Source organism: Lissotriton vulgaris, chromosome 5 (assembly GCF_964263255.1).
Source record: "Lissotriton vulgaris chromosome 5, aLisVul1.2, whole genome shotgun sequence".
Lineage (NCBI taxonomy): Eukaryota > Metazoa > Chordata > Amphibia > Caudata > Salamandridae > Lissotriton > Lissotriton vulgaris.
Window position 1 is genome coordinate 107,475,315 of NC_141693.1, and position 16,152 is coordinate 107,491,466.

A 16,152-nucleotide genomic window follows, 5' to 3' on the forward strand; every position below is an offset into this window, starting at 1 on the left:
GAAAACAGGATCCGCAAGCCTTAAAGCAGGGCATCCCTGCGTGCACCAGGGGTCGTAGACTCAAAAAGACGTTGACAAAAGTCGCTCAAAAAATTCAGCCAAAAACAGACCGAAGGTACCGCTCTCTCTGGATCTGCGCTGGCGCGGAAAAAAGAAAAAACTGATGTCAGCGCATGAGGGTGGCGTCTAAGTAGCTGGCGCAACATCATCCCGGCGACACGATGCCAACGACAAAAGCGGAGCCGACCAACAACACCTTCCGACATGCAGCAGTACTGCTGACAAAAAAACTTTAAAAATCCAGTCTGACGCCTGGAGGTAATTCTAAGGTAAGGAATAGATAACTCTCTTTCAGATACTTTAGCTACCCAGTCTGAAGAAATAAAGTAGCAAAATGTGAGAAGAATGTTTAAAATATATATATATATATTCACTGAAAAAACCATAGGTTTCAGGCACTATATAGTTCGGAATTAACATATAAAAAACCACTGAAATTGCTCCTATATGGTTAGTTGAACTAACTATATATTTCGCGCATTCGCAATCCACTGCTGATGATGTCACATATTACATCATTCATGACATGGTCAGTGACATCACTGATGACATCAGTGATGACATCTCAAATGACATCACTGATGACATCTAATTTGACATCAATGATCACACCACTGATGATATACTTCATGTGATAATACAATGCTCCTCCTTACACTCTAATATAACCTCTGTTACACCTAGTGTTAAATACAGAGTATCATTTTTGAAACCATTGACACACGAATACCAGTTACTACATACGCACTCACTGATTCCTACGTCTACACACACATTCACTCATTCAGCCATACAATCACTCGTACACACAGTCACTCATTATTACAACACTATCATATGCACTCATACACCTATGCAGACACTCACACACTGCCACTCATCCATGGAGTTACTCACACACCTAGTCAGTCCTGTAAAGAATCAATCACACTTTGATTTCTTCATCTATACAGTTAAACACAGAACAGCTTACATTTTCACAGATATACCAACACATACTTACTCACTTATACAATCAAATCCTTCATCCATACTCTTATACATCCACTCATTCTTCAATATGTAAAACATATTTAAACTTTACAAAAACACACAGACACTGGATGATGTCATCAGTGATGTCATCAGTGATGTCATTAGAGATGTCATCAGTGATGTCATCAGTGATGTCACTGACCATGTCATGAATGATGTAATATGTGACATCATCAGCAGTGGATTGCGAATGCGCGAAATATATAGTTAGTTCAACTAACTATATAGGAGCAATTTCAGTGGTTTTTTATATGTTAATTCCGAACTATATAGTGCCTGAAACCTATGGTTTTTTCAGTGAATTTTCAAGGTTTTTTAAATGATAATTCCTAACTATATAAGGCCTAAAACCTATGGTTTTTTCAGTGAATTTCAAAGGTTTTTTAAATGCCAATTCCTACCTGAATAAGGCCTGAAACCTATGGTTTTTTTCAGTGAATTTGCAAGGTTTTGAAAATGCAAATTCTATTAGCGGATAACGTTTAAATATGTTAATATCCTTGTGGGACCACCTGAGCAGCCCTAGGGATCCGATTTTTGGACCGGAGCAAGATGCTCTCTGATTGGGCCGTATTTCTTGCCTTCTGCCCCCCTGATTGTGCCGTATTTCTTGGCTTCTGCCCCCCTGATTATGCCGTATTTCCTGCCTCATGCACCCTGATTGTGCCATATTTCTTGCCTTCTGTACCCTAATTGTGCTATATTTTGTGCCTTCTGCTTCCTGATTGTGCCGTATTTGTTGCCTTCTGCCCACTAATTGTGCCGTTTTTTCTTGCCTTCTGCCCACTGATTGTGCCGTTTGTCGGGCCTTCTGTCCCCGGATTGTGTCGTATTTTGTGCCCCTGCCCCCCTGATTGTATTATCTTTGCCAGTGTTGGTTCGCTGCTGGTATTGCCTTTGTCCGTGTTTTTTTTTTGCTGCCGTTTTTGTCTTTGCCTTTTTTTTTCTGCCGTTATTGTCTTTGCCAGTGCTGTGTGGGCTGTGGGAGCTGTGTGGGCTGTGGGAGCTGTGTGGGCTGTGAGAGCTGTGTGGGCTGTGAGAGCTGTGTGGGCTGTGAGAGCTGTGTGGGCTGTGAGAGCTGTGTGGGCTGTGAGAGCTGTTTGGGCTGTGAGAGCTGTTTGGGCTGTGAGAGCTGTTTGGGCTGTGAGAGCTGTGTGGGCTGTGAGGGCTGTGTGGGCTGTGAGGGCTGTGAGGGCTGTGAGGGCTGTGAGGGCTGTGAGGGCTGTGAGGGCTGTGAGGGCTGTGAGGGCTGTGAGGGCTGTGGGGCTGTGAGAACTGTGTTGGCTGTGAGAGCTGTGTGTGCTGTGAGAGCTGTGTGGGCTGTGAGGGCTGTGTGGGCTGTGTGGGCTGTGAGAGCTGTGTGGGCTGTGAGAGCTGTGTGGGCTGTGAGAGCTGTGTGGGCTGTGAGCTCTGCTTCTTTTGTGCCTCGGTCTACCTAGGCAGGCTGTGAGAGCTGTGTGGGCTGTGAGAGCTGTGTGGGATGTGAGAGCTGTGTGGGCTGTGAGGACTGTGTGGGCTGTGAGGACTGTGTGGGCTGTGAGGACTGTGTGGGCTGTGAGAGCTGTGTGGGCTGTGAGAGCTGTGTGGGCTGTGAGAACTGTATGGGCTGTGTTGGCTGTGAGGGCTGTGTGGGCTGTGTGGGCTGTGTGGGCTGTGTGGGCTGTGAGGGCTGTGAGGGCTGTGTGGGCTGTGAGGGCTGTGTGGGCTGTGAGGGCTGTGTGGGCTGTGTGGGCTGTGTGGGCTGTGAGAGCTGTGTGGGCTGTGAGAGCTGTGTGGGCTGTGAGAGCTGTGAGAGCTGTGTGGGCTGTGAGAGCTGTGTGGGCTGTGAGCTCTGCTTCGTTTGTGCCTCGGTCTACCTAGCACAAGATGGATGCCAACACTTCCTGGTGTGTAGTGTTGACAACCAATGAGCATGCAACTTTCTCTGGAAGGCATGCTGATTGGCTGCTACTGTATCAACACTCCAAAACAGAAACAGTTGGCATCCATCTTGTGCCTCAGTAGACTAAGGCACAGGAAAGCAGGAAAACAAATGTGTAGAACTCAAAAAGGGGGCAGGGTAGAAGCACCCTGACCCTCTAGGCCTGCTCAGGGGGTCCTTGAAAAATCGCGGGGTGCTCGCACGGTGCTCGCACTGTGCGCGCTTATAGATATATAATTGATTTCAACTTGAATTTTCTCAGCAACTACTGGAGGGATTTACACCATTTAAGCAAAAGCATGATCTGCGAATCAGACTACCATTTTGCCAAATTTCTTGTAATTCCGTTCAGCTGTTCGGGCTGTAGCCGTGTCTAAAGGTCCTATGGAAAATTGCATGGGGAAAACACGTTTTAGGACACCCCTTTTTTCTCGGCCCCCGCTTCACGAATCCCCCCGAAACTTTCAGGGAAGGAGCGGAGCGTAACGCGCCATCTTCTTTGAGAAATTCACATAGATTGATCAACCGGCGCCTAAGTTATTCCCAATAGAATGTTGCGGATTTCCTATGGAAACTAGGTCCTAACTATATATACCTACGTAGGATGGAGATATATATATATATATTTTTTTTTTTTTAAATATCCAATAAGCAAAGGCTAGCCCACACAATAATCTGTGTAGTGCAAGGGGCAGGTTCCGATTCACACTGTTCATTAAAAAAGGAACTAGTAAAGGTGCACATACACGTAAAAAGGAGGAGATGCAATGTATGACATATATGGCCAGAATGCAAAGCAGTGAGAATAATCTTTTTATAACAGTTTCCAGCCTTGCGACTGGGTGCAGAGTATCCCACACATTGAAAATAGGAATGAACCAGGACATCGCTGGTGAAACGTAAATTCGCAGGCTGCCAAGACTGAAATCGAGTAGGGCTCGAAAAAGAAATACATGCGACTTTGAGACCCAGAAGCACGGTCTCATTTAACCATTATTATTAATCACATCCATCAAACAGCAAGCCGAGCAAAACTACAGAGCGATAATCACACCAACACTCTGCTTACTAACTAATAAACTCTGAAAAAAGTGAAACATGCACTATATCACAAATTAATTTGGAGGATTACCATCTTTCAGCTCCTGAATGTCCCTGGGTTGTACGAAGTCAGGTTTAACGATTTCAAACCACCAGAACAGTTCAGCAATAAAGACCATAACATTGGGCTGAAAAATTAATTGGAAAAGTTTAGTCTGAGTTTTTTCATCCATGCCCTTTACTTGATATAAAGTATGTAATAATATACCTTACCTTCAACACCATAGGAGAATACAGCATATCTTCCAATGTGAGATAAAAACATTTGTTTAGGTATTCATTTGAGAATTCCCTTAGAAGCTGAATGTTATATAAGCTGTCAGCAATTGAGGTTACTTCTTTCAAGCATATATCTAGGGAGAGGAAAAAAACAAGCTGCTTTCATCATCTAAAAATAAAAGTGAATCGTGAGCTAGAGAACAACATGCCAGAATATAATGATCATCCCAGAATCCAGAAAAAAGCAGAATGTTTGGTTTCGCTGGTCTCATTATAGATACTCTTAGGAGTGACTTGTAGCTCTTCCTCTATTTGCAGTAGCCCACCACACTCATCTTCACCACTCAGTACTATAAAGTCCGATTTCAGATCGTATTACCAACAGCAAAGTCATCAAGACCACATTATACATTTTATTTGCACACAATACAAATAGCATTAGCAACAGGACAATTTCACGGACTAAAGATGCTGGATGCATGTGTTTTTAAAAACGCTTTGCCAGAAGAGACAAATACTTCTCTGTTGTAGTGTTAAAGAGTCAGCACCTCCAAGCAATGATAAATGGGATTAGCTACACCTCGGTCTACTCGTTAAAGAAACCGTGTCTTTTCTGCTACGTCACCCCATAGCCAGTCCTGCTACTGGTCTTCATTCCCTGTATGCTCCAAAATGGAACCAAGGAGCTATCAAACTGGAAGTCTCATAAGGCCATGCTTTACAACCAGTGCTGGACTGAATCTCTCATATGGTTAGAGCATTTTTAAGTAGTGCAATGACGCTGCATAATTGAACAACAAGTTACTTTCTTTCGGTAGCAATTTTTCTCATAGAGACTCTTACTTTAGGACAATCCTTACTTTAGAACAATCACTTACTTTATAATAATCCCCAGGCATCCAGTCGGAATTTTTGGGGGAGCAGTACCCCGCTCCCACATTGCTGCCTGACAGATATCCTGGACAGGCACTTCAAGAGCTAATGCAGTGGTCACAGCCTTGGCTCTGGTGGAAGCAGATTTTGATGCAGAGCACTATCCATTGTGAGATGTTTCGTTTCTGTACCACCCTTCATTTTTTGGCTCAGACGTACCCCACAAAGAGTTCATCATCCACTTGGAACTCTATTCTACCGTCAAGGCAGAACGAAAAATGCTTTTTTTGGGTCCAGGCGATGGAGTCTCTCCATTTCTTTAGACAGGTGAGGTGAATTGTTAAAAGGTAGGCAGGGGGGGGGGGCGTGACTAAGATGGCTGCCTGAGCAGACGTGCTGCTCCGGAGCTCCTGCCAATGGCCAACATTAGCACCAGCTCACGCGGCCGCTCCTGCTACAAGTCGGCACCCATCCACGGCAGATTTTGCCGGGACCCGGCGGCGACGGAGCGGAGGCGAGCAGTAGCCCTTGGAGTGCTACCTGCCCCAAACAACGAGCTAACATCCGCCGCGACCAGAGGAGGCCTGGCACGGCCTGGTGTAGCAGCGGAGTAGCGTGAAGTGGGTTGCGCCGCCCACGCCCCAGCGGAGTTGGTGTGCCCCGGAAACTCCTTCACAACGACAGACTGCCCCGCAGTGCCGCGATCATACCAGGCGGGTGAGCTTCCCTCCCGGGGCAACCACCGAAGGCAACGACGCGGCGAGACCGGGCAGACCGCCATTTTGGATTGGGCCCGGCCCGCTAGAATACATCACCGACCGGAGAGGGCGGGGCCGTAACCCCCACCGCGGGAAACACAGCAAAGGGAGACAGCGGTTCTTGGCCGCAGGGGGCATCGGAATCCCAACGTAACAATAGCCCCAGAGGGGGGACCCGGCGGCGCGGCCGCAAGGGGGCAGTGCCGCCGCCATTTTGTGGCTGGGACAACACAGGCCGTGGGAGGCAGACCCGCTGAAGAGGCAGGTGACCGAGGGTCACTGAGGAGGGCCCCCTGGGGCTCGACTAGGACATCCTGAGAAAGCGCACTGCCCAGCCCTCGTGCAGGTGTGAAAGGGCCCGGAAACATTGACTGTGGTGGACCAGGGTCCAAGCTTTCCTTTTGAAGTGCCCAGGCGGCACTGAGAAGCGGCGGTGGAGACGCCCGGAAATATCGGCGGAAGCAGAGGAAGGTGAGCGGACGCGGAGTGGCATAGGAGGCTGGTGTGGCGTACTTGGCTGCCTGTGGGCCATAGGGGTGGACCGAGGGGCTGCGCAGGAACACCTTACTGTTTGGCGGGGAGGAACTGCTGCTCCGGAGGACGCCCTACTGGGATTCCGGCCCCTGGTGCACGTGGAGACGACTGGTGATTGTGGTTGCAGGGACGGAGCGACATGTAGAGGATTCCCCATGGGCCTAGTCTGAGTTCCAACTGTGCAGCGGTGACAGGGGGAACGTGATTGAGACCCGCATATCGCCCACACCCAGGCCCGGCCTTTATAGCTACGAGCCCTGGGATGGACTGGGCGAAGCTGAGTGAACCCCGCCAACAATAAAGGGGTAAGGAGGAGACACAGGGGAGAGCTCCAAAGCCTGCACACGGGAGGAACGGGAGAATACGGCAGACCAGAGTGGCATGACTGTGTGATCGTTGGGACTACCCGAGGGATCTAACGTGTAACAGCGGGGGTGACCCTAGACATCACCACAGAAAACCCCCCACGCAGGTCCCTTAACGAGGCGGGGAGACGTTCATGGTCCCAACCTGTTGACGAGAGGCCAGCCCCAGAGTTGAGGGGGAGCGCTGTACGACGCTCCAGAGCCCTGAGGGGTGTGGGTTATGTCCTCCTCCAGAACTCGGAAGGACAAGACTATTAAGGACTTGTTTGTCAAAGCGCAAGTGGACTAAATGGCCGCTAGTGGGAAAGCTGGGCCCTAGGAACCGCAATCCGTGAGGGCGGACAGAACGGAACCCATCACAAAGGCGTTTCTTGAATCCATGTTGACCGCCCTGAGGGAGGACATCCATACCTTGAAACAAGAATTCACATCTGAGATCCGGGAGGTCAGGCGCAATATGGACGGCATTGGCGAGAAAGTGGCGGACCTGGAAGGGAAGAGCGACGGAAGGGACACGGAGGTGGCAGCTCTGCAACAAGAGCTTCTCAGGATCCACGACCAGCAAGTGGACCTCCAAGCACATGTCAAGGACTTGGAGAATAGGTCTCGACGCCATAATATACGCATCAAAGGGGTAAGAGTGGATGAGAGATCGAAGGACCTTTTTGCCTACTCCAAGGAACTCTTCAATCACATGCTAGGCAGGCCACTGAAGACAGAGTTGAGGTTGGACCGAGCCCACAGAGGGCCCAGTCAGCGCCGCCACCCGATATACTTGTTTGTGTGCAGGACTTTCGCACCAAAGAGGCCATCTTGCAGAAGGCCCGACAAATGCACCCCTATACAGTTTCGGTCCAACACTCCGGTGCTCTACCAAGACTTATCTGCTCTCACTCTCCAAAGGAGAAGAACCTTCAAGCCCATTACTCAGCATCTGCAGCAACACAACATCGCCTACAGCTGGGGTCATCCATTCCGACTAGTGTTCCGCATGGACAATAAACTATACTGTCTGAAGCCTGCAAGCTGCTAGGTGTGGATCTGCAGACTTGGAGAGCGGAGAGGCCGATTCCAGAGATGAGGCTGAGGACTCCAGGCCCCGATCGCGCTTGCAAGGCCGCAGGCGTCGGCTCCGGAAACCCCGAGCTGCAGAGGTAATGGAGGGCAGGAAAGCGGCGCTGGAGGCTGTCGCGGCAGATCCATCGGGCGACCCCACTGGCTGACTTTGGACATAAACCTCACTGTCTGCCTGATTTTCTATGGCCCAGGCCGTTGGCGTGAGGGAGACATCGTCTCTGTTGATTTTTCACCCCGATAATCCTATAATGATCAACCATGGTTGATGGACTATCTAACTTTTTTTCTTATTTAGATTGTTTGGTAGTTGGGGAATTTTGGGGGGGTTTGAGGGAGGGGGTCCAGTGCTCCAGGTCCTGTCCTGGTCCAATGCCTGTGTAGTTCCGCTGGCCCGCATGATCACTCCCTGTCTGGCACTACCGACTGCTGGGACCAACCCACTTGGCTCCTTATTTCTTCAGCATAACTTTGCCAATAATCTGTCATGCCCAACAACACCCTTAAGGTATTGACCCTCAATGTGAGGGGCCTAAATAACCCTGTGAAGCGCAGAGCAGTGTTGTCATGCCTAGAACACACTCAGGCTGATAAATGTTTACAAAGAAAAACTAAAGGAAATGATGGACGGAGCGTTGACAATACAAGCACTCACCCCCAGTAAACTGATCTGGGTTGAATCCATCACCGTTCTTTAGCCCACTCTGCCACCCCAGTTCAGACATGGCCATATGCAAATCAGTCTGACCCTGTGCCTCATGGGAACAGTCCAGTCTGAATTGCCAAGCCATGCCTTGCCTAGACCGGAAACAAGCTACTGAGGACCGGTTTCTGGCATTTCAGCCTTCTTCACCCCCGGCTTGCTTGAATCCAGTGGCAAAGTGAGCAAGGGACTCACGTCTGAGCATACCCTGTCAACTTAGGGCGAACAAAGAAAAACTAAAGGAAATGATGGACGGAGCGTTGACAATACAAGCACTCACCCCCAGTAAACTGATCTGGGTTTAATCCATCACCGTTGTTTAGCCCACTCTGCCACCCCAGTTCAGACATGGCCATATGCAAATCAGTCTGACCCTGTGCCTCATGGGAACAGTCCAGCCCGAACTGCCAAGCCATGCCTTCCCTGGACCGGAAACAAGCTACAGAGGACCGGTTTCTGGCATTTCAGCCTTCTTCAGCCCGGCTTGCTTGAATCCAGTGGCAAAGTGAGCAAGGGACTCATGTCTGAGCATACCCTGCCAACTTAGGGCGAACAAAGAAAAACCAGAGGAAATGATGGACGGAGCGTTGACAAAACAAGCACTCACCCCCAGTCAACTGATCTGGGTTTAATCCATCACCGTTCATTAGCCCACTCTGCCACCCCAGTTCAGATATGGCCATATGCAAATCAGTCTGACCCTGTGCCTCATGGGAACAGTCCAGCCCGAACTGCCAAACCATGCCTTCCCTGGACCGGAAACAAGCTACCGAGGACCGGTTTCTGGCATTTCAGCCTTCTTCAGCCCGGCTTGCTTGAATCCAGTGGCAAAGTGAGCAAGGGACTCACGTCTGAGCATACCCTGCCAACTTAGGGCGAACAAAGAAAAACCAAAGGAAATGATGGACGGAGCGTTGACAATACAAGCACTCACCCCCAGTCAACTGATCTGGGTTTAATCATCACCGTTCTTTAGCCCACCCGGCCACCCCAGTTCAGACATGGCCATATGCAAATCAATCTGACTCTGTGCCTCGTGGGAATAGTCCAAGCTGAACTGCCAAGCAGCGAGGTACTCGGACGCCCCTGTACAGCAGTTTTCTCGCCGCGATTACCTCCAGGCGAGTCGACCTTAATATGTCAATCCACCTTCTTCGATAGTAACTAAGCCGCTACTCGGACCACCAATACAGATTTAAGTTTAACCAAAAAACTCACCGCAGGCGAGCCGACTTAAAATTGTCCAGCTACCTTCTTCCATAGCGACTTAACCGCTAAACGGACCCCTAATACAGACTTAACTTTTCTTGAAAACTTAGCTCCACATGGACCCACAATTAAGCTAATCTGCTCAGCTACCCAGATTCTGAAATTCGGCACTCCCTTGGAAACAAAATCCTTTCTTTCGAATTATTCCGGTAACTCTGATCAAAGTTTCTCTGTCCAGTTGGACTAGCGCAAATACAGATTTCAGGAGGCTCCTCAGTCCTGAAGATGATCTAAATTCATATAGATCGAAACGTCGTCGACCCACTCAAGGAAATACCCCCACTCCATTGTATATATTTCTGTGGTTTTTACCTTGTTGTTGTGTGACATTTCGTTTTTCACTATGTTCACTTGTGTCACGTTATGCACCTTGTCACTCATATGAGCACCTGAAACGTTATGTTAATTGTTGCAAAAGAAAATAAAAGTAAAGTTTTTACATGTACCTACATCTTTAGCTCCCGAGCGTGATTTAATCATACGCTATACTCCTTTAAGGACCTTATCAGGCCACCCGTGAACCATTGTTTTTCTAAATTAAAATGAACTGCCAAGCCATGCCTTCCCTGGACCGGAAACAAGCTACCGAGGACCGGTTTCTGGCATTTCAGCCTTCTTCAGCCCGGCTTGCTTGAATCCAGTGGCAAAGTGAGCAAGGGACGCACGTCTGAGCATATCCTGCCAACTTAGGGCGAACAAAGAAAAACCAAAGGTAGCTTGTTTCCGGTCCAGGGAAGGCAATGCTTGGCAGTTCGGGCTGGACTGTTCCCATGAGGCACAGGGTCAGACTGATTTGCATATGGCCATGTCTTAACTGGGGTGGCAGAGTGGGCTAAAGAACGGTGATGGATTAAACCCAGATCAGTTGACTGGGGGTGAGTGCTTGTATTGTCAACGCTCCGTCCATCATTTCCTTTGGTTTTTCTTTGATATACGTTTACTTCAGGAAACTCACCTGCTGGGACGCAACTGTTGTAGATTAAGGGCATGCAGGTTTCCTACACAGTTCTTCTCCTCGTGCTCTACTAAAACGCTGGGGTAGAGATACTAGTGTTGCAGCGTTTTAAGGGGAAGTTCTACACAAAACTGCTGAGATCCAAGGGCGACTTTTGGCTTACCGTTTCGCTTTAAGTGGACTAACGTTCACTATTGGGTCCCTGTATGCCCCAAACGAGGGTCAGGAGAGGTTCCTACATTCTGCTTTAAGTTAGGTCACAGCTATGCCAGATCGTAATATCATTTTGGGGGGTGACTTCAATCTGGTATTTGACAACCAACTGGACAGATCCAGCCAGCGCACGCACCAGGTAGGGGCGATCTCTGCAGAAGGGCTGGGGAGACTGCATAATCTGGGGCTCTATGACCTTTGGCGTAATTTCCACCCCCTAGATAGGGAATATTCCTACTATTCTAGCGCTTATAAGACCTACGCAAGACTTGACCATCTACTAGTTTCAGCCCCGATACGCTCATTCAAGACCTCAGTTGAAAAAGAGGTGGCCTCAATATCGGATCACGCTCCAGTGGTTGCCATACTCTCCCTTCCACCTACATCACGACCTTCCACGGTTTGTCGCCTAAGGGACACTCTCTTACATAGAGCCGAGGTGGTAAAGCACATACATGCCGCCATCACGGACTACCTTTCCCATAATGCGAATACAGATACATCTCTTGCAACACAATGGGCAGCACTGAAGGCTGTGATTAGGGGGGAATTAATTGCTCTTTCGACGGCAGATACAGGGAGCGCCAGCGTAAGCGCGAGTAGCTAACAAGTCGGGTCCGTGAATTGGAGCAGATGCACCAAAGGATGGGTGCTCCTAGGGTGTGGCGCCAGCTCAAGGCTGCTCGCCAACAATTAGTGGCGCTCGATCAAGATAGGGCAGAGTATGCAGCCCTTCGGCTGCAGCACGCCTTTTATACGGGGGGAGGGGGGAGATGTGGACGCCTGCTGGCAAACAGGTTTAGAGAGGCCAGTCGACGGCAGGGGGTTAAAGAAATTTCCCGATCAGACGGAACTTTGGTCTCTGAGGATGCGGCTAAAGCAGAGACGTTCTGTGACTTTAATGCTAACCTCTACACCGGGGGCCCGGTAACTGGCTCCGAAGAGGTCACCTTTTTGGATTCAGTCTCCCTTCCATCTCTGTCTTCGGCGCAGGCCGAACACCTAGACAGGAACATTCAGACGGAGGAAGTCATCGCCACTATATCACGCCTTAAATTGGCGAAAGCCCGGGGCCCAGACGGCTTCCCAGCTGTTTTTTACAAAAAGTTCTGCGTGACGCTTGCCCCAATCCTTACTCGTCTATTTACCTCCTTTGCCGAGCAGGGGGCAATACCGAGTGATCTGTTAGGAGCATCCATAGTGGTGCTACCCAAGCCGGGGAAAGACAGGACCAAGTGCAGATCATATCGCCCGATCTCCCTCCTTAATGTCGATCTTAAACTATACACTGGAATTCTTGCCGCCCGACTAGGCCCCCACATGCCCGGTCTTATCGACCCCGACCAGGCACGCTTTATTCCCGAACGCCAGACATCCGATAACACTAAAAGGATCCTCCACCTCAGAGAAAGCTACAAGGGTTCCCGGAGAGTACATGATACTAGCCATAGATGCAGAGAAGGCGTTCGACCGTGTCCACTGGCAATACTTGGAGTGAGTGCTAGAGAAGTTGGCGATATGGGAAAAGTTCTGCACCCTTATATTTAACTGTTACAAATTTCCTACAGCCGCAGTCCGGGTGAATGGATACACCTCCTCTTCCTTTCCCATTGAGAGGGGTACAAGACAGGGGTGCCCACTGTCGCCCCTTCTATTTGCCCTGTACATGGAGCCTTTGGCTCAAAGAATTCGGCAGAACCAGGCAGTGGAAGGGATCAAATTTGATGGCTATGTTCACAAGATCAGCATGTATGCAGACGACGTGCTGATATCCCTGACTAACCCGAAGGAAGCCCTGCCGGAATGCTTGGCAGACCTTGATGCCTTCACTCGGGTGGCCGGATTTAAAGTCAATGCAGGCAAATCCATGGCTTTGGATCTCCCGCTGTCGCCCTCTACCAAGGAATACCTACAGAACTCATTTGCCGTACAATGGATACTATCCCATACTTGGGGATCCAGTTAGCCTCCTCCCTTCCTACCATAGCCTCCGCTAATTATGCAGCTTTCCGAGGGACCATCCGTCGTGAGATGGGTCAATGGAAGCATTATCCCCTTTCCTGGTTGGGTAGGATCATGGCGGTCAAAATGACTATTTTGCCCCAGATTCTATACCTCTTTCGCACCCTTCCCCTTCGGCCGCCCGTGGGTTGGATACGACAGACACAGTCCGATTTGGCCCAGTTTATTTGGAATGGCAGGAAACCAAGGATCCGAAGAGCGGTGGTGACGCTTCCCCCCCTGAGATGGGAGGCCTAGGGGTTCCCGATTTACGTTTGTACTTTCAGACGGCACAGCTAAGATACTTGGTCGAGTGGAGTAAATGGGAATCAGAGAAACACTGGTTGTTTCAAGATCAGGCAGTTGCGGCGAGACCGCTGCAGGAAATCCCTTTCCTGCGCAAACACGACAGGCCTCCTAATTTGTATGGTTCGCATATAACACGGGTCCCTCTGGAAGTGTGGGATGCCACCAACATCAAACATGACCTTACTTCCTTTCCATCCCCTCTCCACTGATCGACAACTCTGACTTCACCCTGGGTACGGATAAGTTGGCCTTTGCACGTTGGAGGCCCGCTGGTTGCCGGGCCCTGTCCCACGTGTACAGAGCTGAGGGGGTTATCCCCTTCCCCCAACCTACGGTCTCCCTGAGACTGAGCGGCTAAGATACCTACAGGTGCGCCACTGGGCACTGCAACCCCAGATACGCTCGAGTGCAGATAGGCACCTATCCTTCTATTAACGCTGGCTTATCACCTGCACTTCAGATGCTAAACTTGTCTCTGACCTATATAAGATGCTCCAGGTCACTCAGACACACACATACAGTCCTAGCAGAGAAAGGTGGGTGAGGGAACTAGGTAGAACACTCAGTCGCAAAGAATGGGAGGGGAAATACTACAGAGCTCGACACTCTGCATACCACATGGGGTTGACAGAGACCTTCACAAAAGTCACAACATACTGGTACTATACTCCAGAGAGACTACATGCAATTGATCACCAGCGGGACAAGACTTGTTGGCGTGGTTGTGGCCAGGTAGGTACCCTGGGAATGCACACACATTCAGCCCTACTGGTCTCAGGTGTTGGGAGAAGTGGACAAGCATTTTGAAACCGAAATCCTGCGCTTTCCAACTTATGTACTGTTGGGTCTTCCTAACCCCCTCACTTATCCGCTGAAATCCCGTAAAGGTAGACAGATAGCTATTGCTCTAGGTTCGGCGATGCAAAATATACTTACACATTGGCGCACTCACAACATACCCTCCTTTGTGGGTTGGCTTCATAGACTGTGGCATGTCCTGCGAATGGAGCAGTTAACCCTTACTATAGCGGGAGAGGGATCCACTTACAATGAGCTATGTATGGCACACATTTCTGTCACTCTAGGCGACAGAGTTCCGTGAAGTCACATGTCCACGATATCTTAGACAATTGAGCCTTACAGACTCTCGGGAGGCGGATCATTAGATAGGACATTGGGAGGTGACTGGGTTGGAGGGGGATGGTTGGGGCTGGCGGGGTGGTACGGAGCACTGGACTGGGGAGGGAGGGGGGTTTTCTAGGGAGGGGGGTTAGTGTGTTTTTATTTTTATTTTTTCTCTTATATTTCCATAGTGTCCTTCCATGTACATGATATAGATTGTTGCCTTACTACATACTGGGCTTGCCCTTTCGATTAACATTGTCTGGCTGTATTGAGTAGATATTACCTGTGACTGGCTAAGTGTACATGGATTTGCTTATGTGTTAAAACTCAATAAAGACATTTAAACCATAAAAGGTAGGCAGGGTAATGGACTGGCCTACATGAAAGAGTTACCACGTTCTGTAGGAAGGATGCTCTAGTCTGAAGAACCAGATTGTCTGGGCAGATGGTAAGGTATGGAGGATGAGATGACAGAGCCTGCAGTTCGCTGACCCTCCAGGCAGATGTTATCGCCACCAGGAAAGATGCTATTATGGTAAGGAGCCTGATAGGACAGTTGGCCAACAGCTCTAAGGGAGCACACATCAAAAATTTGAGGAATACGTTGAAGTCCCACTGTGGCATAATGAAAGGAGCTGGTGGAAACATATGCTAAAGACTTTTGAGAAACCCATTTACAATATGGGATTTGAAAAGGGATGGCTGGTCTGGCAACCGCAGAAATACGCATAGAGCAGAAAGTAACCTTTTAATGTGCCCAAGGCAGAGCCCTGCTGCGCTAATGTAAGAATAAACAAATGAACCTGGGAAAGGAGAGTAGATAGGGGATCAACTTGACTAACTGTACACCAGGCCACCAACTTGCTCCAATGGTGGCGTATACCATCTTGATGGATGGAAGGATGCCTTGCTACCAAGATAAAATTGGGAAGTCAAAAGTGGTCAACTGCTGCCACTCAATCTCCACACAAAGGCGAAGAATGTTCCGGTTCGGGTGCAGAACCCTGCCCTGTTGCTGAGACAGAAGATCCTCCAGAAGAGGTAGCCTGATCTGAGGACCAGTGCTCATGCTCAACATCTCGGAATACCAGACTCTAAGTGCCCAATCTCGAGCCACAAGAATGACTTGGATCTAGTCATTCCTGATTTTCTCGAGCACTCTGCACAGGAGAAAACCGACATCCTTCCTTGGGCACCAGAAAATTGCGAGAACAGCAACCACAACCTACTTCTGATGCCAGCACCTTCTCAATAGCTCCCTTGGCCAAGAGAGATAACACCTCCTGACAGAGTAAGGCGAGGTGGTTGTCTGTCTGCTTGTCGTGAGAAGGTGGCGGGGAGGGGTGGGGGGTTCACAAAGGTGAGGGAGTAGCCCCTTTGGATAAGCTACATAATCCAACAGTGTGATGTAATTGACCTCTAGTGGTGCAAGTGATGGAGTATCCTGCCCCTCACTTGATGCCTATGATGGTCGGAGGCGGGCGATTGTTTTATGCACTGGAGCCCCTGTGCAGGGCTTGGACTAGTCACAGACTAGGACGTAGGTAAGGGCTTCATTAAATGGGAGTAATGGGTCTGGTGGGGGGGATGGAGGGGGGGGGGGGAGTTGCAACTTAAGCACCTCTGTCAAGATGTTT

General features: G+C 49.4%; 1 protein-coding gene across 2 annotated transcripts in view; it reads right to left on the bottom strand.

Moving 5' to 3' along the window:
* The window catches only part of CAMSAP1 (calmodulin regulated spectrin associated protein 1), a 542,816-nt gene that overhangs the window by 144,167 nt on the left and 382,497 nt on the right, over positions 1–16,152 (bottom strand). For both annotated transcript variants that reach the window (XM_086921001.1, XM_086921000.1), the window contains 2 exons: positions 4,331–4,470; positions 4,149–4,245 (listed from right to left, as the gene is read on the bottom strand). In XM_086921001.1, the coding sequence (XP_086777127.1) occupies positions 4,149–4,245; positions 4,331–4,470 (237 nt within the window). The remainder of the gene's footprint in view (positions 1–4,148; positions 4,246–4,330; positions 4,471–16,152) is intronic.